This window comes from Neophocaena asiaeorientalis, unplaced genomic scaffold (genome assembly GCF_003031525.2).
Source record: "Neophocaena asiaeorientalis asiaeorientalis breed wild unplaced genomic scaffold, Neophocaena_asiaeorientalis_V1.1 scaffold275, whole genome shotgun sequence".
NCBI classification, from domain to species: domain Eukaryota; kingdom Metazoa; phylum Chordata; class Mammalia; order Artiodactyla; family Phocoenidae; genus Neophocaena; species Neophocaena asiaeorientalis.
Genome location: NW_020173679.1, coordinates 6,331,291 through 6,354,712, shown reverse-complemented (window position 1 = coordinate 6,354,712; position 23,422 = coordinate 6,331,291). Strand labels below are relative to the sequence as shown.

The 23,422-nt window shown below is 44.5% G+C and overlaps 1 protein-coding gene across 10 annotated transcripts in view; it reads left to right on the top strand.

Annotated features, from left to right (window-relative positions):
- Window positions 1-23,422, top strand: part of VPS13D (vacuolar protein sorting 13 homolog D) — a 244,422-nt gene that overhangs the window by 152,129 nt on the left and 68,871 nt on the right. For all 10 annotated transcript variants that reach the window (XR_003003764.1, XR_003003763.1, XM_024749924.1 and 7 more), the window contains 2 exons: window positions 1,706-1,840; window positions 2,976-3,143. Coding sequence is in view for 8 of the 10 variants with exons in the window: in XM_024749924.1 (XP_024605692.1) it covers window positions 1,706-1,840; window positions 2,976-3,143 (303 nt within the window). In the remaining 2 variants the exon portion in view is untranslated. The remainder of the gene's footprint in view (window positions 1-1,705; window positions 1,841-2,975; window positions 3,144-23,422) is intronic.

Below are 23,422 nucleotides of genomic sequence, written 5' to 3'. Positions count from 1 at the left end.
TTTAAAAAGCTATCTTTGGGAATTCCATAGTGGCGCAGTGGTTAATGCAGGGGACACAGGTTCGATCCCTGGTCCGGGAAGATCCCACATGCCGTGGAGCAACTAAGCCCATGCGCCACAACTACTGAGCCTGTGCTCTGGAGCCCGCGAGCCACAACTACTGAGCCTGTGTGCCTACTGAAGCCCGCGTGCCTAGAGCCCATGCTCCACAACAAGAGAAGCCACCGTGATGAGAAGCCCACGCACCGCAACAGAGTAGCCCCCACTCGCTGCAACTAGAGAAAGCCTGCGCGCAGCAACAAAGACCCAACACAGCCAAAAATAAATAAATTAATTAATTAATTAATTTCTAAAAAGCTATCTTTACCAAGTGTTGGTGAGGATGTAGCATAACAGGAAATTTCATAGACGGCTGCAGGGAGAGTAAGCCAGTTCAGCTGCCTTGGAAAACTGCTTGGCAGCGTAGGCTATAAGGCTGAATGTGTACGTTCTTTATGACCCGGCAGTTCTGCTTCCAGGTAGATATTCAAGAAAAATGCGTACAAATGTGCCCCAAAAGACATGTCCAAGAATGTTCATAGCAGCATCATACATAATAGCAAAAAAATGGAAACAGCACAACTGTTCCATCAACAGCAGTGGTTAAATAGTTTTATTCATATGTTGGAATACTGTGTAGCACTGACAGCTGTGTTTAAACTGCAGCTGTGTGCAACAACCTAGTGACCCACAGGCTTACTGTTGATGTCAGAAGCCACATACAATAAAGTTCATACTGATGATTGCATTTAGATAAAATTCAAAGCAGGAAAAACTCAGCTGTGGTGCTGGAAGTCAAGATACTGGTTACCACGGGCTTCCCTGGTGGCGCAGTGGTTAAGGATCTGCCTGCCAATGCAGGGGACGCGGGTTTGAGCCCTGGTCCGGGAAGATCCCACATGCCACGGGGCTACTGAGCCTGCGCTCTAGAGCCTGCGAGCCACAACTACTGAAGTCTGCACGCCTAGAGCCTGTGCCCCGCAACGAGAGAAGCCACTGTGATGAGAAGCCCGCGCACCACAACAAAGAGTAGTCCCCGCTCACCGCAACTAGAGAAAGCCTGCACGCAGCGCCAAAGACCCAGTACAGCCAAAAAAAACACTGATATAAATAAATAAATAAATTTATTTTTTAAAAAAAGCATACTGGAGGAAAAAAAAAAAAGCATACTGGTTACCTTGAGGGAAGAGGGGGTCTTGATGGGAGGTCCACAAAGAGGGGGTGGTGGTGTGGTGCTTCCAAGTTGGGGATAATAACCGACTTTCTGGTCTGCGTGGTGGTTACACGGTTGTGTTTACTTTGAGAAAAATCACTGAACTGTACATTTGATTAGTACACCTTTCTGTATGTGTGGTATGCTTCAGTCAAAAAGTAGAACATGACATACAGATCCAAAACAGACCAGAAAGATTATGCTGTAAAGCTAAGAGTGTTTATTTCTATGTGATATATGTTACTTTGAGTGATATATCTATATATTTTTATATATCTTCCTAATATTTTACTTTTATAATTACAGGGGAAAATCCTTACTTACAAATATCATAACCTTGATTCTCATTGGAAAGTTGACTTGACTTGTAGCTTTCATGGAATTCAGAATTACAGTACCCTGGAAGGCCACCATATGGCTAAAGCATATCGTTGCCTTTCTCCCCCTAACTAGGCCCTCAAAAGCACCTTGGGATTTCCATTGATTCGGTTTGAAGATGCCGTGATTAATCTGGATCCGTTCACTCGGGTACATCCCTATGAGACCAAGGAATTCATCATCAATGATATCCTCAAACATTTCCAGGAGGTGAGCTTTGGAGCAGTACTTAGTGGCTGGAGCATAAGCAGAATGATTGTTTTAGTTGTTTGGGAATTCTGGTTACTGACATGTCACTATTGACAACCCAGATGAACATTTCAGCTCTGATTGTTGTGTTATGGGTCACATCACAGCCCATGAAGTCCACGCACATCATGAAACTCTTGAAACAGTGCATCCAATTTATGAACGGATAATCTTCCACTAGATCAGTCACAATCCTAAGGGTTTAATTGAGGCTTTCATGACAACGCAAAAGACTGTGAATGTGAACCCTGTTTGCCAGGCATGGGCCTACTTTCAGTGACCGCATCAGTGTTCTTGGAGCCTATGAAATCCTGCCCTAGAGCCGAACTTAAAAAGTTTTTATCAAGTTGGATATTTTCCATTTTGTATTTATTATCCAGACTGCAAAGACCAAAATCTAAAGCTAAGACGTACTCTTCGATGACTAGAAGGGTCAAGATCATATCAAATTTATTTGCTGTGAGAGTTAAAGTGTATCCTATGCGTGTTCCCTTCTCTCTTTCCTCCCTCCTATCTCCCCCCTTTCTTTCTTTGCTTCCTCCCTTGACCTCCCTCACCGGTGATATTTCCACTGCACTGTGAGGAGAGTGAGATAGCGGATATCCCTGGACTGTGGAGTCAGGCAGCGGGGGCACACAGGAAGTGGGGGGTTGCTGAGTAGATCTGAACGTGCCCACTCTATGCACCACCCGCTCGGCAGACTCTGAGGGGTCTCCAGCTTCTCCAGGTCTGCTTCCTCCCTCACTTTTCCTTTTCAAACTCTCCCCGCTGCTGGCTAATTCCCTATTTGTAGAGCGATGGAAAGGAGAGTGTGCTATATATACTAATAAGTATTTGTAAAGAGTCTTACCTGTTTCATAGTTTTTTTTCTTCTTCTGAATGGCTTCGAAGAGTATAAGAGTACTGAGAGTATTGGGAGAGGTTTAGGGCAGAGCTCACGAAGGGCAGGAGCTCACAGTTGATGAGAATTAAAGGGTGATTGTTGGTGTTGGTGGGAACGGAGGACAAGAGAGATTTCTAACCTTTTTGCTTGGGATGCTCGATCTGCAAATATAAACAGGTGCTGGTTTTCTTCTTTCCCTGCTCTGTTTGACAGGAACTCCTCAGCCAGGCAGCTCGAATCCTGGGATCGGTGGACTTCCTTGGCAATCCCATGGGGCTTTTGAATGATGTTTCTGAAGGGGTGACTGGACTGATAAAGTACGGAAATGTTGGGGGCCTTATCAGAAATGTTACACACGGCGTATCAAACTCTGCTGCCAAGGTAAGGAAATAGAGGTGAAATTCCATTGTAATTAGCCTCAGGAGTCCTCTACATTACTGTAACTTCTTTTAGAGTTAATAGGTTGTGAGAAGTTACATACATGGCCTTGGCTTCATCACCCATGTGCCCTGCCTTTCCCGCACCTCCAGTAACCCGGCCCCAGGCCATCAAGTGCTCCTCTGCACTCTCTCCCCTTCCTCCTCTCCGTTCCCACTGCCTTCATCCAGGCTCTGATTGTCTCTTCCCTCGACCACTGCCATAGCCTCCTGCCCCCCTGACTCCACTGCAGCTCCCACAATGCCGCCAGAATGAACTCCCTTTATAAAACATAGAACTTGATCATGCCATTCTCCCGCCCAAAATCCACCCGTTATTACCCACAGCTCACAGGATAAAGTCCAAACTGTGGTACGGCCTTCTAGAGCGAAGCAACCCTTTAAGTCATCTGAGTCCAGCAGCGGAAAGACAGCAGTGTAATTCTGCTGTGTCTTGCTGTGTAGCTGGCTTTTTTGTTCATTGGCTTCCTGTTTGGTGGACATCTTGTTATTCCATCATTTAATTTTTGGCAGGAGCGGATTTTACGTGTGAAGCTGGAAAAAGGTGAATGTAGTTGAAGGGGGGTTGCTATTTGATAACATGCAAAAGGTGTCTAAAGACTCTGCTTTCCTTCCCTTCCTGTCAGCTCGACAGAGTTTCCTTCTAGAGATTGACCTTTTCACGAATGAACCAGCATTGGGAGAGCGCCTGTGCTCCCTGCTTGTCTACCATAGAGCGTTGTTGTAGCAAAGTCATAGGTGCACTTGTGCCGTGGCCACTAGGATGGTGGCTTCACCGTAGAGAGCCTTTCAGGTGCCACGTAGGAATTTATCTTGATGAGCAGGTAGGGAGGTAGAGTTGAATGCAACATTTCTCTGTTGCATAGCATTCTTGGTAATAATGTGTGTAAGTTGGGAATTTATTCCTGTTTTCCAGACTCTTTTCTAGAGCTGCTGGATCTTAAGTCAGATCAGGTTTTTCAATGCAGGCAGATCTCGTTTCCTTACGCTGCGCAGATAGCGCGTGTTTTACAGCCTGAAGGTCTGTGGCGACCCCATGTGTCCAGCGCGTCTGTCGGCGCCACTTTTCCGGCAGCATCTGCTCACTTCATGTCTCTGTGTCCCATTTTGGTAATTCTTGAAATATTTCAGACTTCTTCATTATGATTATATTTGTTATGGTGGTCTGTGATCGGTGATCTTTGATGTTATATTGCAAAAGGATTATGATTCGCTGAAGACTCACATGGTGGTTAGCATTTTTTAGTGATAAAGTATTTTTAAATTAAGACGTATGCATTATTTTTTTAGACATCATGCTGTTGTGCGCCTAACGACAGTGTAGTGTAAACTTAACGTTGTCTTCACTGGGAAACCAGAATATTTGTGTGACTCACTTTATTGCAGTATTCGCTTGATTGTGGTGATCTGAAACAGAACCCACGGTCTCTCAGAGGTATGCCTTTGCTGGACTTACAATAAACCAGAACAAAAGGTACTGTTTGGCTTGTGGTTCAAAACAGGCAACACTCTTTAACTTTTAGAGAAACGGTGAAAGGTAGAGAGGCAAGAGACTTTCTAAATCATGGTTTGGAAATGGACTCTGGGCCGTAGTGTGAATGAGTGTGTACATTTCTGCCTTGAATCATTGCCTGTGCTGCCCTTGGACCTTCACCCCGACAGTGACATAAAAGTGGCACAGATTCCTCAATGTTCTTTTGCTACTAAACTTGATATAAACAGATGCAGTTAAAATATTTACTTGTATACACTTGTAATTTATATAATATTGTACAGCAGCTGTACTTCAATTAAAAAATTTTAGTTGTAAATGCTCAGTTTAAAGATTTTACTTAATTTTTTAAAACTCTAATTAGGGGCTTCCCTGGTGGCGCAGTGATTGAGAGTCCGCCTGCCGATGCAGGGGACGCTGGTTCGTGCCCCGGTCTGGGAGGATACCACGTGCCGCAGAGCGGCTGGGCCCGTGAGCCATGGCTGCTGGGCCTGCGCGTCCAGAGCCTGTGCTCCACTGCGGGAGGGGCTGCAGCGGTAAGAGGCCCGCGTACCACAAAAAAAACAAAAACAAAAAAACCCTCTAATTAACATAGGACAGTTCCTTTGGTTTTATAATTCCTTTCCCTATTTTTGTACCCCTGGGCTTTGTTTTCGTTTAAAAAAAAAAAAAAAGGCACTTATGGTTTATTGAAAGGCCTTCCTCAGCCTGGAATATGCCCTGACTTTATAGCTTACTATGAGAATAAAATGAGATATGACCTTATGAAAACTTTGTAAAACATGAACTGAACAAGAGAAATGGGTTTTCACTTTGACTCTTAGGTTTACATCAATGTAAAATGTACAAACTCTAGCCACCAGGATACCATTAATGCCCTTGAAGTGAAAGCCAGTATATTATAGTCTACAGAAGAGGAGGGTCTCAGGCTCGGAGAGTGGGAGATTCACACTCCGTGTGGGCCAGTTTGGCTGTTAGGGCCCTCTAGCTACCCTTGTGGATGAGAATGAAGACATCGGGATCTTAACTTGCCTGTGAGCTCTACACAGGTGAGACCTTGTGTGGGTTTCTCCAGAGTTTCTCTGCAACATCCCGGTGAAAAGGGTTGGCGCTTTCTTTATTCTCTGTCATTCGGGGACATCTCATTCGTCACCTTCTTCTGTTTCCCCTGGAAAGCTGTTTTTGAACCTTGAGGGTCAGTATGAGAATATAACGTAAGCAGAAAGAACGGGCAGCATACTCCTTACCTCCACCCTCACTCCCAAATCCATATGAAGGCCTGGGTGGCAGTGATCTTGTGTCTCGCTGGATATCATGCTTTATCTTGTTGGATTTGCATAAGGGTACTGTTTTCCAGGACCCAAGGCTTCTTGAGTGGGAACCCTACTCCCCATGTGGTTGGCATCCTTCTTCATGCTTTTTCTTGCCTTTTATGAGCTAATCAGTATTGGCGTCACAGACTGCTGCTCAGAGGAATTGCTATGTAATTTATTTTGATACCAGGAGCCCTGGGTGTGTTATAACAATTAGTCCATATATCTGTCACGAGAAAACAAAGAGACTTAAAATTACCACTTCATTTTGGAAATGGTAGTTTCAAAAGCCAGGTCTGTCAGCTAAATGCCCATTCAGGTCATCTGTGATTCTGCATGTATGCCGTTTGGCCAAAGATCTCCATTTTCTTGTAGTTTTGTGGGTTGAAATCAGACCTTTAATGTTGCTTTGGGGGAATGTTTTGTTTGCTTTTCTGTGTATACAAGAAGAGTTTAAGGAAGTGCAAATGACCACAGGAATCAACTGTTGGCCTGTGGGAAGTATCCCTTTAAAGAGTGCCTGAGTTCCAGTGGTTAAAGAGCGGGGTCAGACAAGACAGAACTGCACCTCTCCGAGCCCCAGCCAGCCAGCCCCACTTGGCTGCAAAGACCAAAGGGCTGTAACCTTGTTTTGTTTTGTTTTTTAAATAAATTTATTTAGCTGTCTAGCTATCTATTTATTTAATTTTATTTATTTTTGGCTGCACTGGGTCTTCATTGCTGCCTGCGGGCTTTCTCTTGTTGTGGCGAACGGGGGCTACTCTTCGTTGTGGTGCGCGGGCTTCTCATTGCGATGGCTCCTCTTGTTGCGGTGCATGGGCTCTAGGTGCGCGGGCTCAGTAGTTGTGGCTCCTGGGCTGTAGAGCACAGGCTCAGTAGTTTTGGTGCATGGGCTTAGTTGCTCTGTGGCATGTCGGATCTTCTCGGACCAGGGATTAAACCTATGTCCCCTGCATTGGCAGGCGGATTCCCAACCACTGCGCCACCAGGGAAGTCCTGTAACCTTGGTTTAATAGGCTTTGAATGTAGTGGAGAAGCCCCATAAACCTCTTGAAATTAATTATCATTATTGTATATATGTGTATTTTCCTGAAGCAAGGATCTGAAGTTTTTATTGGATTGTCAGAGAGGTTCATGCCTCCCAAGAGATAATCATTATTGTAGGCATAGGGTTGAGCATTGAGGGCACTTGGTAGTCAGAATACCTGGGTTCTAATCCCATTCCTACACTTAAATAATCTTTTTCTCTGTTGATCTTGAGGGAATTTTTTTTTTTTTTAAATCTATGAGAAGGTGGTGGTAATTTCCCCTGTCCCACTGACCTGAGGAGCCAAAGATTTGAAGATGTAAAAACCCAGCGAGAAGTTAAAAGGGAGCTCATTCTGTCACATAAGAAGGTGATAGACCTGCAGGTCTCAGCTGTGTGTGGGTAGATGTTGTGAATTATTCACAGCAAATTTTTAATTTCAGGTCTACCATGTCCACTTCTGGAATTTCTCATTACATTTTAAACTGTTATTTAATTTATTTCATATTAGCATCAAGGAACCAGAACTAGGAGGTAATCTATGCCCTTTATCCCCTTTGTTTCTCTTAGCCTTTTCTTCTGTTCCCCCAAACCCCAGAAATCAGCTTATGGATTCCAGATCTAAGGTGATATGATTTAGGGATTAGCCTCCAAGCTGTGAGCATCTATCCCATGACTTCCTTGCCTGGATCTTGGTAAAATGACTCTAACCCTTTGAGTAGACCCTCAAAGATCTGATCGTATTCCTAAGGCCATGACAGGATGATTGCCTCTGGAATCCTTTCTAGGAATATGATTTATTTAAGAAAAGCACAGCATTTCAAATTCCAAAACCATGTCAGAGGAGCAGTTTCCCTCTGCTGCACGAATTGAAAAGAGCATGCTTTTCCCTAGTTGAGTGTCATTTGAATATCTCCAAGACCCTCTAACCTCTTTGAAAGCCAGAGAATTGGGGAGATATTCATTGAACAAATTTCCTTAGATAGACTCTCATTTCCCTTCTGTCTATGATTATTTTGTGATTATTTTCATATACTTACAGAATAATTACATAGTTATTCTTAAAATTAAAAAAAGTTCTTTTCAAACCAAGAAAATCTCAGATGTTAACAGTAGAACAAATGATTCCATTCTCTTTTCTGCCCCTGTAGAATCTGAGTGTTTTCTCTGTACAGCTGTCATCTGGTCTTCCTAAGGGAAGAAAGACAATAGCGTACTTAATTTCTTCCAGCAAAGGAGAGGAGCACTTTTGATCATCACTAATGGAACCTCTGCTCTGTTCTGTCCTACTTTCCATCCCTCTCTTTGTGTCTTTGTCAAGGCGATATAGGATGCTTTTGATCTTCGGTACTTTTTTGATCTCAGTTATGTTTTGACTCTACGCTTATGAATGCAAATATTTTAATAATTTTCCCTGTTTTCAACTAAATGTTTTTCATCAAAGGCAGTTGTTGTTCATGGAATTAGAATTCATGGTTTATTGTTCACTAAAGGTTAGCTTTACTGATAACTTTTACAATGGTATGATAGGTTTCTTTCTTTCTCTTTGGCTTTAGAGCATTTATTTCTACCAAGCCCAGATTTCCCAGCTCAAATTCTACAGATCTAAATTTTTGTCAAGGAGATACGAATTTTCTGTCAGTTTTAGTTAATACATTTTATCCTATATAGCTTTAGCCATTGTTTTATTGTTTTAAATCAGTTTTGTTTGTTATGAATTGGATAAAGACCTAATAGCTTCATATATTTCTTGGTGCAAAGAGCATTAGTAGGAAAAAGGTGCAGGAACAGGGTTGAAACTCCCTGCTTCATTATGGAAAACATACTCACTTATAAACATTAGTTGAGCACCTTCTCTTTGTCAGGCCTTGTGATAGGCTCTTTACGTACATTGTCTTGTGTATGTTAATCTCGATCCTTCAGATGAGGAAAGAAGTTAAACAATTTTTTCAAGGTCATACAACTGGAAATGACAGGGAGAGTATGAAACCAAGTCCAGCTAATTCTAAAGGCCTTGTTTTTTCCCCTCTGTGATGTCTCTCCTTTGTGTGTGTGAGGCTTTCTTCCAGGCACTATAGAGAATATGAAAAGTTACTTACTGTTAGCTTCCCACCAGAAGCTTATTATTTGACGTCACTTGGTTAGCTTGTAAGGTGACTGCTGTCACATCACCTATGTCACAAAGCAGGCCCTCAGGAAATGGTGCTGGTTGTGGTCATTCTTGTGTGGGATTAGTTATGACCGTCGCCAGCTCCTTTATAGACAGTAAGACCCTTTGTGATTGCAAATGTGGTTTTGCTCATGTGATATCATTTGATCATCAGAATAACCTGGTCAATAGATAGGACAGGCAGTATTAGCCCCAGTACATAAGTGAAGAAACTGAGGCCCAGAGAGGTAAGGTGACTTCCCCAGGGTCAACCAGGAACCTGTGGAGCCAGCACCTGATCTTCTGCAATGGCGTCTGAATTTTCATTTTTAGTTGCACTTTGGAGATATTGCTAACTGCTTGATTTGTTCTAGACATTCCTCTATATGTTAAAAAATAAAAACAACAATGAGAAAAGCAAAGAGCCCTGCCTCGACTCGGAATGAATTTCGATAGCTTTTAGGAAAATCGTCTGAAGATAAATACAAGCAAGTTAAGTGAGGAAGAGAGAGAGGGAAATTGAGACTATTTGCATAGTTCAGTAGAAAACCTAGCTAGCACTTTAGCTGGTATTTTGTTCTTTGGTCTCTGTTTGGGGTGCCATATGTGGTGGAGCCACTTCCCTTCCGAGAGAACCTTTCACTGGCCCTTTGTGCCCAGGAAACCAGTTTTGGGGCATAGCAGTGATCCAGTGGAAACTGACTTCGTGTCCTTGCACGCAGGGATTCTCAGCCAGCCCCTGCCACTGGCCAGCCTCCTATCATATATACTGTGACCTGGTTGAGGGCAGAGGGGTCCATCTGCCTTTTGTTTAAGATAAACAGCATTTGTTTGTATTTGTTTTGTAGGCAGTCTATTTATAAGGCTCAAATGAGACTAAGCCACTGTTTATTCAAGGCAAAAGTTTTATCTTTGCACAAAAGAATGTACTGGAGTGCCTGCCTGCATGGATTCCGAAGGGGAAAAGGCAATTTATGACTTGTATCTGTTTTTGTCATTATGTATGACTGCTCCATTTTATAGTTGAGCTGATATCCCCATAATAGCTTTTCCATGTACCTATAAGCAACTAAGAGGTGAATGCCTTCTTATAAGCATTGGGGTTTTAGTGTATTTAAGTTGGCATAAAACTTTAAGTTAAATGAAATTCACTTCAGACAGTGATCTATCCCTTAGAAAATGTAGAGTTTTCTATTTTCAGAAAGACTTTGATCCGAAATAAGTCACCCAAGGGATTTCTTTTCCAGCCAAGAGGAGGTGCCTTGAAGTTGTTGTATATAGAGAAATGACTCAAATTCTTGGCAGCAGAGCTTTTGTTTTATTTTCCTCTGATAACCTTGAATACTAAAATGATTCTCTTAGTCTGAGCTCTTTTTGGTTAGAGGCAAATTTTAGATGCTGAATGACCCAGCAGTGACCTATCCTAACTTGGTCAAACCTCAAATATTTGCGGGAACTGGAAGTGTGTTGGGCGGGGGCGGGCGGCTGAAGTGGAGGCATGAGAATCCCATGAGTGGCCAGAATTCCCAGGCAGTCCCCACCTTGCTCCACTGAGCAGCCTTGCTCATGAAGGAGCCTGGTGAGTGGGGCTTAGCTGTCCTCTTGTCCCACCCTAATTGAGCAGCTCGGCCAGAAGTAGCAGGGAATGACACCACCATTGACTCTCTGTTTTTGAAACAGAAAGATTGGAAAAGTTTAGAACTTGTCTTCATTTCTTAGTAGTAGTTCAGCTAAGAGTCAGGTCTTTAGTTATCTCCTTAGACCAAACATCTCATGTTTCAGAGGAATTCACTCTGTCTTCCTACACTGCAGTCTACGGTGGTGGAAAAGTATGTTCAGTTGCTAAATTGAAAAGACAGGAAATATTTGTGGCCCCCAAAGAGTAGTGGTTTTCTACCCTAGTGTAAACATGGTGAGTAAAAGAATAATACGTTCAGGCTTTTCTTGGGTTGACTGGTTACCCCAGAGATGTGGTAGTTCTCCCTTTTCTGCGTTTCAGTATTGTTCCTATCAGTTTTCGGCCTTTCTTGAAAAATTGTGACAAGCTTAAATGAGACAAACTGTAACCCATTTTTATAAACACATGAACAAATCAAATTCTAATTCTTGGCAGTAAAAAGTCAGAACACTCACTCTGTTTGGAAGGTCCTTTTGGTTTTCTGTACCTCTTTCTCCCCTGTAATTGTCGTCTCTCTCCATCTTGAAGAAAAGCTAAATCAAAGTGTTTTCTTAGGAGAAATAGGGGATTCCTTGGAATATCATCCTTAAAAGTCAGAAAAGGATGTGTAGCCACCATTTATTGGGTGGCTCCTGTATGTCAGGTAAGGAGGGCTAGGAGCTTTACAGATGCTATCTCATTTAATTTTCACGTGTACCCTATAAAGAAGGAAGGATTATCTCCGTTTTACGGATGAGAAAAATGAGACCACAATCGTCAGTTACCTTGACTGAAATTTAATAACGAGTATTGGAGTCCTAAGTTTTAGGGACAAGTGATTTGGGAGTCTGTATATTTTTCCTCCGCATAATGCAGCTTCTCAGACATAACCCTCTACCAAACCCAAGCCGTTGTAGAAGCTAAAACACAAGCAGTTGAAGCTCCATTCATTCCCAACTTTTTTTTCCCTTCTGTGTTGGACCTTGGGATTTTCCACCTGTAATTTCCAGTCTTGCTGAATTAATCTTTACTATCGGGGAATCCCTAATCTTGTGTAAAAGGATTGAAGTGGGACAAAGAGATTGAGTTTCCCTTAACGAAACAGAAGGTGACTTAAAATCGTTTGAGGAAGCTGGCTGTACCTTCTCACACACCTGATGTGCTTAACCCAAGATTTATTCAGATTTAAATAATTTGATTTGCACACTCAGGCCTTTTCTCCGCTTTGACGGGGGAGCAGACCAGAGCTTCGGGCCACCTCAGTGTGTGCTCCAATAGCCAGCTTCCTCTAAATGTACATGTCACATGGTAATTTCCTTAAGCCATTTACTAAACTTCACTACTTTAAGTGTTTCTAAGCGAGTAGGATGTCATTTTAAAATTTGGTTTTCAGCACAGAGGTCATGAAAGTAGGGAGACTTGTGCTTTCCCACTATCAGTTGATGGCAGAATATAAACTCATTCTCTCCAATAAGTCCTTTTCTTTCCTTGGTCACCTCCCCTTACTCTGAAATACAGCTTCTCACATTTTGTAGAGGTGTTTATGTCTCTGAGTTCTGCTGGCACGTTGGCTTTCAGACGCTTAGTGACACATTGCTGCAGTTAAGAAGCCGGATGGAGAGCGCTGGGGATGATGTGTTGTCCTGAGAGTTCTGTGGTTGATTAGTTCTATTGACCTGACCCGGGCTTTGCTTCTTGGAGAGAAGGAGAAGTAAGGTTAACTCACTAGAATTTAATAATCCCTTATTAGAATAATAATAATGCCACTTGATATCTGTCTTGATTTCCAGTTGTTGATGAAGGACTGATATCTCTGATCCCGTCTATAAGCCTGAAAGCAGGTGACGCTTTTATTTACTGCCCCTGCAACTGCCGCCACCACCAGGAAGAAACCGAGGCCCAGCGGAAGTAAACAGCTTGCCCAAGGCGGCCAGACAGAAAGTGGTAGAGCTCTGGGCTCCTTCCTTGGCCTCTGACTTCTAGAATATTGCTGGGCAGTACTTCTTGAATCTTACCAGATACTATGGAAACCAACATCTCCACCTGAGACTCGAGTTTCCTGTAATTGGTGTGGTGCGAGCCATGTTAGCACACTTTTCCTGCAGAGGGGGTTTCAGAGAACATGGGGGGAGAAAAATGTACCTTTCCCTAAGGAGGCTTATTGACTCATTCATTAACCACGTGCTATGTACGTGAAATGTTTGGGGGCTCACAAAGAGAAAGCATGATGAGAATAGTTCTTAGAGCAGCACGTTTTGTGGAGCGGAGGTGCTAGGGAGAAAAATTTCACCTTATATCAGGACATTCCAATAAGTGCTTTCTACATCGCTGGAGGTGAGTGGAAATAAGAGAGACGGTGGAAGAAAGAAGGATGGCACTTCCAGAAGGGGTGAGAGTCTGGCTTTGCCTTGGCTTTCCTCAGAGCCAGATGATGACATGTCCAGGCCTGACTCTTAAGGGGGGGCTCAGCATGTCCTGAAGTGGTGACTTGAAGGCCCAACTGGTCAGTAAATGGTAGCAGAGACGCACCGCACTTAGGTCACATAGGCAAATGGCAGTGACAGCTTCTCGTTTCTTTTTTATTAAATACCAGCGGGGAAGCCCTCCGGTGCCATTTGTAAGAACAAGGAAATTTCCTAGTTAGGCACATGAGGAGGGTGGAGATGAGCCCCAAAACTAGGAGCCAAATTGGGGAAGTCAAGTGAAGTGAAGAGAGAGAGAGTGGCAGAAAGCTGGCCATCGGGTCCTTTCTCTTTCCCCGGTCACGCTTGTTCTCCCTTCATCTTTGCACTGTTGCTCATAACCGTTCCTCTCTCTGCAATGCCCTTCTCCCCATCTCTGGCCAAATGGCTCTGAGTGTGTAAGGTCCAGTCCAGATCCCTGTAAGGTCCTCCCCGCTCTGAATTCCCAGAGCACTTTGTGCTTCCATTAGGGCAGTGACCATGTTTTTCCTTGGAAAATACTAACCATTTTGTGCACGTCCCAAACATCCATTTAACAAGCACTTACCATTGTCAATTAGGTGCTCAGTTCTGTGGCAAATACTAAGAAAATAAAACTTAAAAAAAAATTTTTTTTGAGGCATGTGGAACAGGTAAGCCAGATCAGAAGTAAGTCGGCATAATACAGAGGGAATAAGTATTGTAGCTGGGATCTGTGCAAAATCTTTGCAGTTTCATGAGATTAAGTGCAGTGGGGGCCAAGGGGAAATAACACTTTATTCTGTTCCTCAAGGATGAGATCGGCTTGAGACGAACTGTTTGATGCAATTGCCTGCTTATTCGTTTGCATCCCGGAGTAGATGTAAAGCTCCTGGAAGGCGAAGATCTTACTGTCATCAGCTGTTGCCAGTGTCCCTATGACTAGTCATAAATGTTTATTGTAAGAGAGCTGAGGGGATCCCGGTGGTTCCCACGTGGGCTCCCATTTATCTGGTATGACGTTTTCACGTGGTGTAGATTCAACAAATAGTTATGAAATACGTGAAACACCTGCTGAATTTTTATATTAACTATTTTATGGTTTTTATGTGGAATAAACAGAAACTTTGAAAACGTTTCTGTATGACTTGCCTCCCAAGCATGTCTGTAAGCTGACTGAGATGCACAGTCATGGTCTGTGTGTTGAAATACAGACAGGAAAAGGCTGCTGACTTCCAGGATCCTGTTTCTTCTCCGCTCTCCATCACTCAGGTCTAGGATACGGACCTGGATGGAATGAGGCCAGGTGTGCATTACTGGGTCAGGGCCAGGCTCCACAAGGTAGCAGGAAGCCTTGGGAAGCTATTATAGGGGGAAGAAGGGACACCTCAATCCCTCTTAATCTAATGAAATAAAATAATATTTATGGGAAATATCCGTTTGCTTTATTAGAGGAAAATGTTCAAGTAAACATTATGTAACAACACACTGAATTTATGTAACAACACGTTGGTTTGGAAGCAGCGACTTACAGTGTTTTCACTGAAATGCAAATTAAGCAGAGCATGCTTCCAAAAACAGCCCATTGTTTCAGTTTTGCTGCCTTTGTCATGTTTCAAAGCAGGATATTTTGGCCAGTTGGATTATTTTCCCTTTATTGGTAACTTGGAAATTGGCAAGGATGATGTCAAAGTTAGTTATAAAAGAAGAGCTAGTTTTCTGGAAATTTAACCTTTGTAGCATACTCCTGTTACTGTTTGATCTTTACAGACATACGGGAAAGAGTACAAGTGTTATTATTGCCACTTGAGTCACAGCAAAGGTAATGGCTCCTGGAGGCTTAGCAGGGAGCTTGTAGAAGGGGACCAGCACGCAGGCCTCCTCTGTGGCCCCAAGCTCTTTCCATAGACCACATTGCTGCTCTAGAAAGCACCCTTCCCCCCTCAGGCACTAAAGTGCTTTCATGCCTGTGAGATGACTTAACCTTGAAACATCCCTAGGGGGCCAGCAGGGCAGGTGATGGGAAAGGCAGCCACACGGGTTGAATGGTTTTGCCAAAACCATGCAGTCAGCGTTGGCACCAGTGGCTGATGCCCAGACCTCCTGACTCCCAAGCCCACTGCTTTTCCCGCCAGAATAAATCTCCTCGGCGGAGGGCCAGAGGAGCTTTCTGACATGGGGAGACAGCTGTGGAAAAGTGTTACTTACAAGAGAGGGCCTTACTTTGCTGGCACCCATGCTGGGTTGTGTGAATGGTTGGTTCTAAAATCTCAGATGCGCACGAAAATCTCTAGTCACAGGATCACTGAGAAACAGCAAAAGGGGCAAAACCAGGTAGATTTTATCAGCCTGTTTCTGGGAATGCTTCCTACCTGTTTGGATTTTGTGTCCAGTAGTGTCAGCACGGAAAGTTTGTAGGATTGCTGCAGTACGGTTGTTTAAAAATCATTTGGCAAGACGAGTTGAGGTGCCTCGATGAATGTTACATAGAGAGAGAAAAATTCTTAGGACTAAATACAATGAAGAATTTGCCACTTGTTTCTCTTTAAAAGTTAAAACACAACTGTGAACAATGTCTAACCTCAGTTTTATTTTTTTAAAAAATTGAGTTCTATGAGAAGCCTCTTTTGAGTAATATTTCATGTGGTAACTTAGCTCTCTTAACTGCTCCCTTTCCATTGAAGCCCATCTTGTATTCCTCCCAAGATAAATCTTGAGCCTAAAGCTCTTCTCACTCTTTCCAGATGAACATGGCAAAAAGGCAGCTCTTCCCAGGTTTGGACCCTCAACACAAACTCTGATACCCTCGTAGAAATTCTTAGGACACAGATCTGGGAAAGAATTCGAAGACCAGCTTTTCACCCTCTAAAATTACAGATGGAGAAACTGAGACCCAGTGAGGTTCTCACAGCTAATTAGCTGTGGGGCCAGCTCTGAAACTCAGGCCTTCTGGCTACAAATCTGGCATTGTCTTTGAAATGGGGTCAGCAGCTGTGGGACCTGCTTCTTGTCCTTCTAGAAATGCGGGAGAGAAAAGTAGTGGGGCAGAGCCCTGATGTGGTGTTCATTTTCTCAGCATCCTTTATGTGGATTTTATTTGTTCATACATCTGTCTCCACACTGGACCGAGCTCCTTGAGGACAGGGGACTCAGTCATAGTCACCTTGGTATCTTTCACCCCAAGCACCGTGCATGGTATGAAGAAAGCCCCCGAGGGCTTGTTGGGCTGAGGGATCTGTTTTGTGTAAAGATCAGCTCACACGAACAGGAGGGAGGTATAGCTCCTTTGAAGCAGCTCACATCACTAGTCCTTCACCCGTGTCTCATCCAGTGAGTAAACCCCTGCAAAACTGTGCCTCATCTAAAAACAAAACAAGACCACCCCCTGCAAAAAAAAACCAAATAGGGGATCCCTCTGTAATTAGGTTTAGAAAGCAACTGATGAAGTGAGATAGAAAACTTCGATAGACACATAGTCTTTGGTTAATGCCAAAATTAACATGACTTTGTTGGTTAAAATGAATTTAAAAAGTTTCTCCTTATGTTTATCTGCATGTTATTTTTTATGATTGTTGTCGTTGGGTTCCCTCTAAAGTTCTGTGTGAGTTAAGAGAGAAAGAAGAAAGGGGGGAAAAAAAGGGGACCCTTCAGGACTGGGTCTAACCTAGGGAAGGAACAGCCACTTGGCATCCCCCTGGGTGAGCCCTGCAGATGCCTGGTACCATGGTCCACTTGGCCAGGCAGCCCAGAAGAGCATGCTTATTAGAACACTTTGGTTTGAGCTTGTGCCTCTTCTGAATCCTCCTCCAGAAAGGCACTAACTGTGCAGCAGCCTCTGGCTGCTGTGGGCAGAGTGACTTGCACGCTGGCCCGGGTGGGTGACCGAGTTTGCCGGACCGGCCCCCCTTCCCTCTCCCGCGTGTCTGAGTGGGGTGTGGGCCAGGGTACAGGCCGGCCTGGGTGAGGGCTGGCACTGTCCTCCCCAGAGTAGGTGCCTGGAACCTTCGCTTTGTGCCTTTTTGCTTTAATCTGGAACACTTTAACAAGACAGCTGACCAAAAGGTGGTGCCTGAGTCCTGACCCTTTGCCGGGCCGGATGAAATCACCGTCTTTCTGTCTCCAAATCATCACTCGGGTCCAAGCCCTCAGTCACCCAGTGGAGCCCCTCCACTTGCTTGTCGGAACGAGATTGCAAAGAGTTAACACTTGTGCTTTTTCGGAAAGTTATCTGTGAAGAGTATTAGTTGTTTAATAAAGCGTGCCTGCCCTCCCAGTGAACCCGCCAGTGACTCTGCAGCTGGGGTCATTCCAAGTTCACGCGGTGGACTTTTGACTGCCTTCTGTGTCTGTGAAAACAGTCGGCAGCTCCTGCGGGGATCATTCATTCAGGCCTGTAACACAAAACTATTGCCAATGGGCACCTGCTGGGGTGGCTTCCCAGGAGGGCTGGGAGGGAAGATACCAGACTCTTCAGGCATCTGCGGAGATAAGAGCAGCAGGGGCTCCACTGGGAGCCTGCTAATCTGGCTGCGCTTAGACCCCACTGCCCTGGCCGCAGGCTGGTGTCAGGATGTATTAGGGATCCCCAGTTGGGATGGGATGTGAGCTAATTAAAGGCCTTTTACAAAGACGAGGAGTGAGGAGGAGGAGGAAGAGGAGGCGGAGGAAGGAGGTTTGGAGCACATTCCCCAGATTTCTAGCACATTCTTTATTCCTCTCTTTTGTCCCTCAAAACAGAAGAAAACAAACTGAAGAGTCGGAACATTTGCTTATTTCTGACCTTAAATCGTCATTCATTCTGCCTGGTACTGTATTGGTTTTAGCTGCTGTTTTTATGGAATTACATACATTGGTACCATTAGAGATACTTTGCCGCATTCTCCCTGGAGACATCCTGCTCTTGAAATACTGTAGGTGGACTGCTTGAATTCTGCTCCTTTCCCCCCATTGATTCATCTGGGTAATAAGTACCTGTTGTGGCGTGTCCTAGGTTTTTCCCCTTTTCCTTGGAAAATCCATTTGCCAGCTGTAGGGGGTACTGTGGGGAGGATACCATACATCAATCCACAGTAAGTGCTCTTATTAAATTTTGGCTGGTGAGATGGTGGTGGTGTGGTGCTGTGGTTTCAAATGTCAGAGCAAACGCCATCTTGAAAATGTTGTCAAGTACGAGCATAACAATTCATTTTACAGTCACGTGCACTTCCGGAAAAGTCACCTAAAAGTGTTTGGTTACCTGTTCTTTTGTTTATTTACCTGTATATCCCTCCTCCGCCAACAAGCAGTAAACTAACTTATTATTATTTTTTTAATTTTATTGAAGTATAATTGATTTACAATGTTGTGTTAGTTTCAGGTATACAGCAAAGTGAATCGGTTATGTGTGTGTGTGTATGTATATATATATTCTTTTTCATATTCTTTTCCATTATAACCTAATTTATTTACAGACCAAGGGTACTTTTAAGTCCGTGGTATTTTCTTAATCTGCCTGGTAATGATACATTTCTTGAAAGCAGTTTTGTTCACACACAAACCCAAGCCTTTATTCTATCACTTCTGATACATTTCACATAAGCTTGACTGTGTGCAAAGAAACATTTAGATTAAGTTCGTACTACATGGTAACAATCTGAGGAAATTCCAATCAAAAGCCAGCAACCTGTTTCCTTCATTCTGGACTGTTGGTGTATCTGGCTTTGTCTGTGTTCTGATAAACGGTAACCATAATGTTAATTTTGTATTTCCTTGCGTTTTGTCTCACGTAATCTGTCCTCAGAGCTGACCAGGAGGCTTGTTCACTGCCATGCGATTCGTGAAATAGTGGGGTAATGAGCTTGATTGTGTGGAATATGTTAGTGTGTTATGTGTAAGTGTTTAATTGATCTTGATTCCTGGGTATTGCTATATAGGAAACATGGGATAGTTGCTATATGATGGCACAGTTGAGGGAAGTTTTCAGTTTAGGCTAGTAGCTGAATGTATCTTTAGAAATGCTGCTAGCTCATATTCACTGACTGCTTCACTGAGTACCAGGTACTGTTCTGAGTCTCCACATGAATGGACTTGTTTCATCTTCACAGTGACCCTTTGAAGTGCTGGTCCCTGTTGATACCAGAGGACACTGAGGCTCAGAGAAATTAAGTAACTTGCCCAAGGCTCTGAAGAGAGCCGGCTGGGATCCAGGTTCTCTGACTCAGAGCCTGTACTCCTGGCCCCACCTGGTGCAAAAAGTTGCACCTGTCTAGTGGGCTTCATTCATGGACACGTCTTCAGCGTCAGATTTGCAGGGACTAACCATGTAAGGCTGCATTCTCAAGGGGGTGCCGAGAATCTGAGTCACCGTTTAAAGCCCCTCCCTGTAGTTCCCTCTGTCATATGATTAGCCCTTTTGTAGGTGCTGCACCGTCCAAGCCAAAGTGTGTGGCTGAGAATGAGGAAATGCTCTAACCCTGTCCGAGGCACTTAGTGAAGGCACTTTAACTTCGTTCTAGCTCCACACTCTGGGCCGACTAAATATAGACCTATGCGCAAAAAGCATAACCTCATATTAACAGATCTGTTACGTACTGTGCCTACACAGTAAGTTCACAAATGCCTACGGACAACTAAAAACACCAGGATGTGTGCGAGGCACAGAGGAGACAAACATGAACAAAGCAAAGGTCTTCCCCCCCTCCCCGCACCCTGGGTCGCAGTCCAGCGTGGGAGAAGGTCCCGCAAGTAATAGTGCGCGTTAACGCGTTCAGGTGCCGGGACAGAAGTCTGTGCAGGGCCGGCGGGGCACTAACGGAGCGCAGGCCTTTGTACCCAGGGAAGGAAGGCCTGCGCCCGACCTTGAAGTCACGGAGATGTTGGCCATGTGGGCACAGGAGGGCACAGGGGGCAGCCCAGGCAGGAGGGACTCAGGGACGTGGGGCAGCTGCAGCAGCGCCGAGGTGGCGGGCCACTGGGACCAGAGAGCATGCCGTGCCGTCAGCTGCCTATTCAGGGAAAGACCGGCCTGCCTTTTTACTTCCTTCTGTTTCCCTCTTCTCCCCTTACTGATTAGAAGTGAATTTCAAGGGGAAGAGACCTAACTGGATTTGTCACTTTTTAAACCTAGTATCACTGTCATGATATGACCATAAATTCATACACAGAATGTTAACTATTACTTTTTTGCAAGTATTTTTATGTATGTGAGCAGAGTAGTTGCACCTTTGACAGAGGCCAGAACAAAACCGACAGCCCCCACCCCTCCAGAAGAAAATAGACCTAACTTTCTTTTTGTATAATTAGAACTAAAATCAAATCACGGCCCGTTCACAGCAGGCAGATTGCAAATCCAGCCAAGCCGTTCTTTCTGGCCAGAGTGACTCCGTCTAGTGCTAAGTCATGGACTGCCTCCAGCATTTCCAGTTACCCTACCTCCATCTAGATGTGGCAGAAAATCACCTTCCCCGAAGCCCAGACAGACAAACCTGAGTCCTTGTTAAAGGAAAAGGGGGTATTTAGACATTGAAAACAGCTGGGCTAGAAAGGGAGGGGGAAGGAGGAGGGAGGTGGTAGGCTCACTTTTTAACTGTGTTTTGGGAAATTAACTTCTCTGGCCCCATTTGATCAGTCCATTAAACTGTTTCACCATTTTCTTCAGACAAAGCCAAATAGACATGACCTAAATTTGTGAGGGAAGAGCGCATTATATATAGGAATGTGTTCCCCCAAACTTACCCTGCCCCTGTCCACTCCAGTCACTAGATCTTTCTCTGAAAATCCCTCCTTTCCTGTTTCCACTCAAGGCAAATGACAGTGTCCACGTGTTGATTTGGAATTTTAGTTTTTCATGTAGGATTCAAAGGGGACATTTATCTTGAGGTAGGAATGGCTACTGTTTCTCCACCAGTGTTCAGACTAAGGCTACATACGTCCCTCGTTGACTTATTAGAACTCTGGACCTCAGTGTTTTCCCTACACCCAAAATTGCGGTGCTGGATGGCGTCTGCCTGGCTCTCGGGGTGGGAGACAGATAGATTGGGTCTTTGACTCTCAAGATTGAAGTTAGGTTGGGCGGCTTGGCAAGTATGATAAAGAAAAGGTTCCTTGAGTAAAATCTGATAAAATGTCCATCAGGAATGGACTCTCCTCTCCCTTTCCCGGCTCACCTTGGTGCCTGTTCTGTGGTGGTTTCACTGCCCTCATCACTCAGAGCGTGAGCATTTGTGAGTTGCCACTTGTGTCCTGGACTCGGTGGACTGAGTCACTTTCATAGGAGTTGGAGAAAATTACACATAAAACAGAATGCTGCTTCTTTACAGTTTTCCTGTGTTCTCACCACGTCATGGTTTATTGCTCTTTTCCATGGAAACTTTCTGTTTGGTGGGGAAACGTGGTGCTACATCCAGCATTCATTGACAGCATGAAGGTCGGCATCTCAGCCCCTCATCTCTGACAGATGGATAATTAGAGGATTAGACACGTTCCATCTTTTGGTGGAAGTTAACCAGTTGGGGAGTTAGTACCGTAGAGCCAGCTGCTGAGTATATTCTCATTTGACTTTTCTCTCTACAAGCATTTCCTGGCTTTAGGATGGCCTGCTAACCCCATTTTGGATGCCTGGGCTCTGAATCAGCACCGAAAGTTTTACATGTAAAGAATTAACATTTGGTCATTTCCCGTGAGCCCCATAACAGTGCTAGGCACTTTATACCATTTTAACCTTTCTTCTCCATTCTCCTTTCTTCCAGTTGCTCACATACCTTGGGGTCATCCTTGACTCAGCACATCCGTCAGCTGTGCCGCCTGTGGACCTTCCCCTCCCACCCGCTGCTTCCACGCCATCCATCCCAGCGCTCAGCCCTGCCCTGTCTATTGTAGCAGCTTCTGTGTCCACCCTTCCTTCCCCCCTTCTCACTTCGGCTCTCAGTACAGCAGACGGAACTCAGATCGGGTCCTTCCTCCACTCAGCCCCCTCCTGTGGCTTCCCCTTTCACTCTGCAGAGAAGATTAAAGTCTGTGCAGTGATTTATAACGGACACGTGGTCTGCCTCCCCCTGTACTTTCCTAACCTTGCCTTTTACCCACTTGTCATTCCCCACCCCACTTGGCTCCATCGAGCTGACCTGCTTGCTGTTGCTCAGCTGTCCCTCAGAACTTCTGCCTCAGGGTCTCTGTGCCAGCAATTCTCTCTGCCTAGAATGTTCTGTAACCCCATGGTTTTCACCTGCATCTTTATCCAAATGTCACTTTGTCAGTGAGACTTCCTAGCACCCCTCCCCCGTCTAAAATTGCAACCCCCTCTATCACTACCTCTTATCCTCCCTCCCTGCTTAATTTTTCACTTAACATTTATTACTGCTTTCATTTTGTATATTTATATCGTTTATTGTCTATGCAACTAGAATATAAACCCCAAGAGGGCCACAAGCTTTGTCTGTTTTCTTCACTGCTGCATCCCCAGCGCTTAGAACAGTGCCTGGCACATAGTTGATGCAAAGTACTTTTTTTGTTGATAGGAGGGAAGAAATGAAAGGAGGAAGGAACGGACGGACCCTGGGAGTTAGGCATTATCTCAGTTAACAGAAGGGACACTGAGAAGTCGCCGAAGATCACACAGCCAATAAGTGAAGCCAAAATTTACCCAAATGTGTGACTCCAGAACTTCTCTGGTTTCCTTTACATGTTTCAGCCTCACTTGTGACTGCTGTAAACATAGACTCTGTGAATTGTGTGCACAGATATAGCAATGTGAACGCGCTACAGTGCCTTAAAAGAAGATACTTGGCGAGCATCTCCCAGTCTCCTCAATATCCTCTGGCACTCAATAGATAGAACAGATGAAAACTTCTCAGCAGAGTTTTAAACCAGATACCCCTCAACATAAGGAAAGTGATTAGCACACGGAGCTGAAGAGATGAAAAAGAACACGTTTTTGAAAATACGGACTTTCAAGTCAAACCAGTGAGCAGTCTTTTTGGTCATTTATTCCCAAAGCTCCTGTGAGTTCATTCCAGGTTCACTAGGGAGACCAGCACCTGTCCATTCCCTAGTTGCACTGTCGTGTACGCATCCATACCCTGTGCCTGGCCCTGTCCCTCGCCCCCGGGGAAGCAGAGGTGGACCAGACAGTTAGGACTTGAGCGGCGTGCTTTCAGCAAGCGTCTCTCCCCTTTGAGCTTAAAGGGCT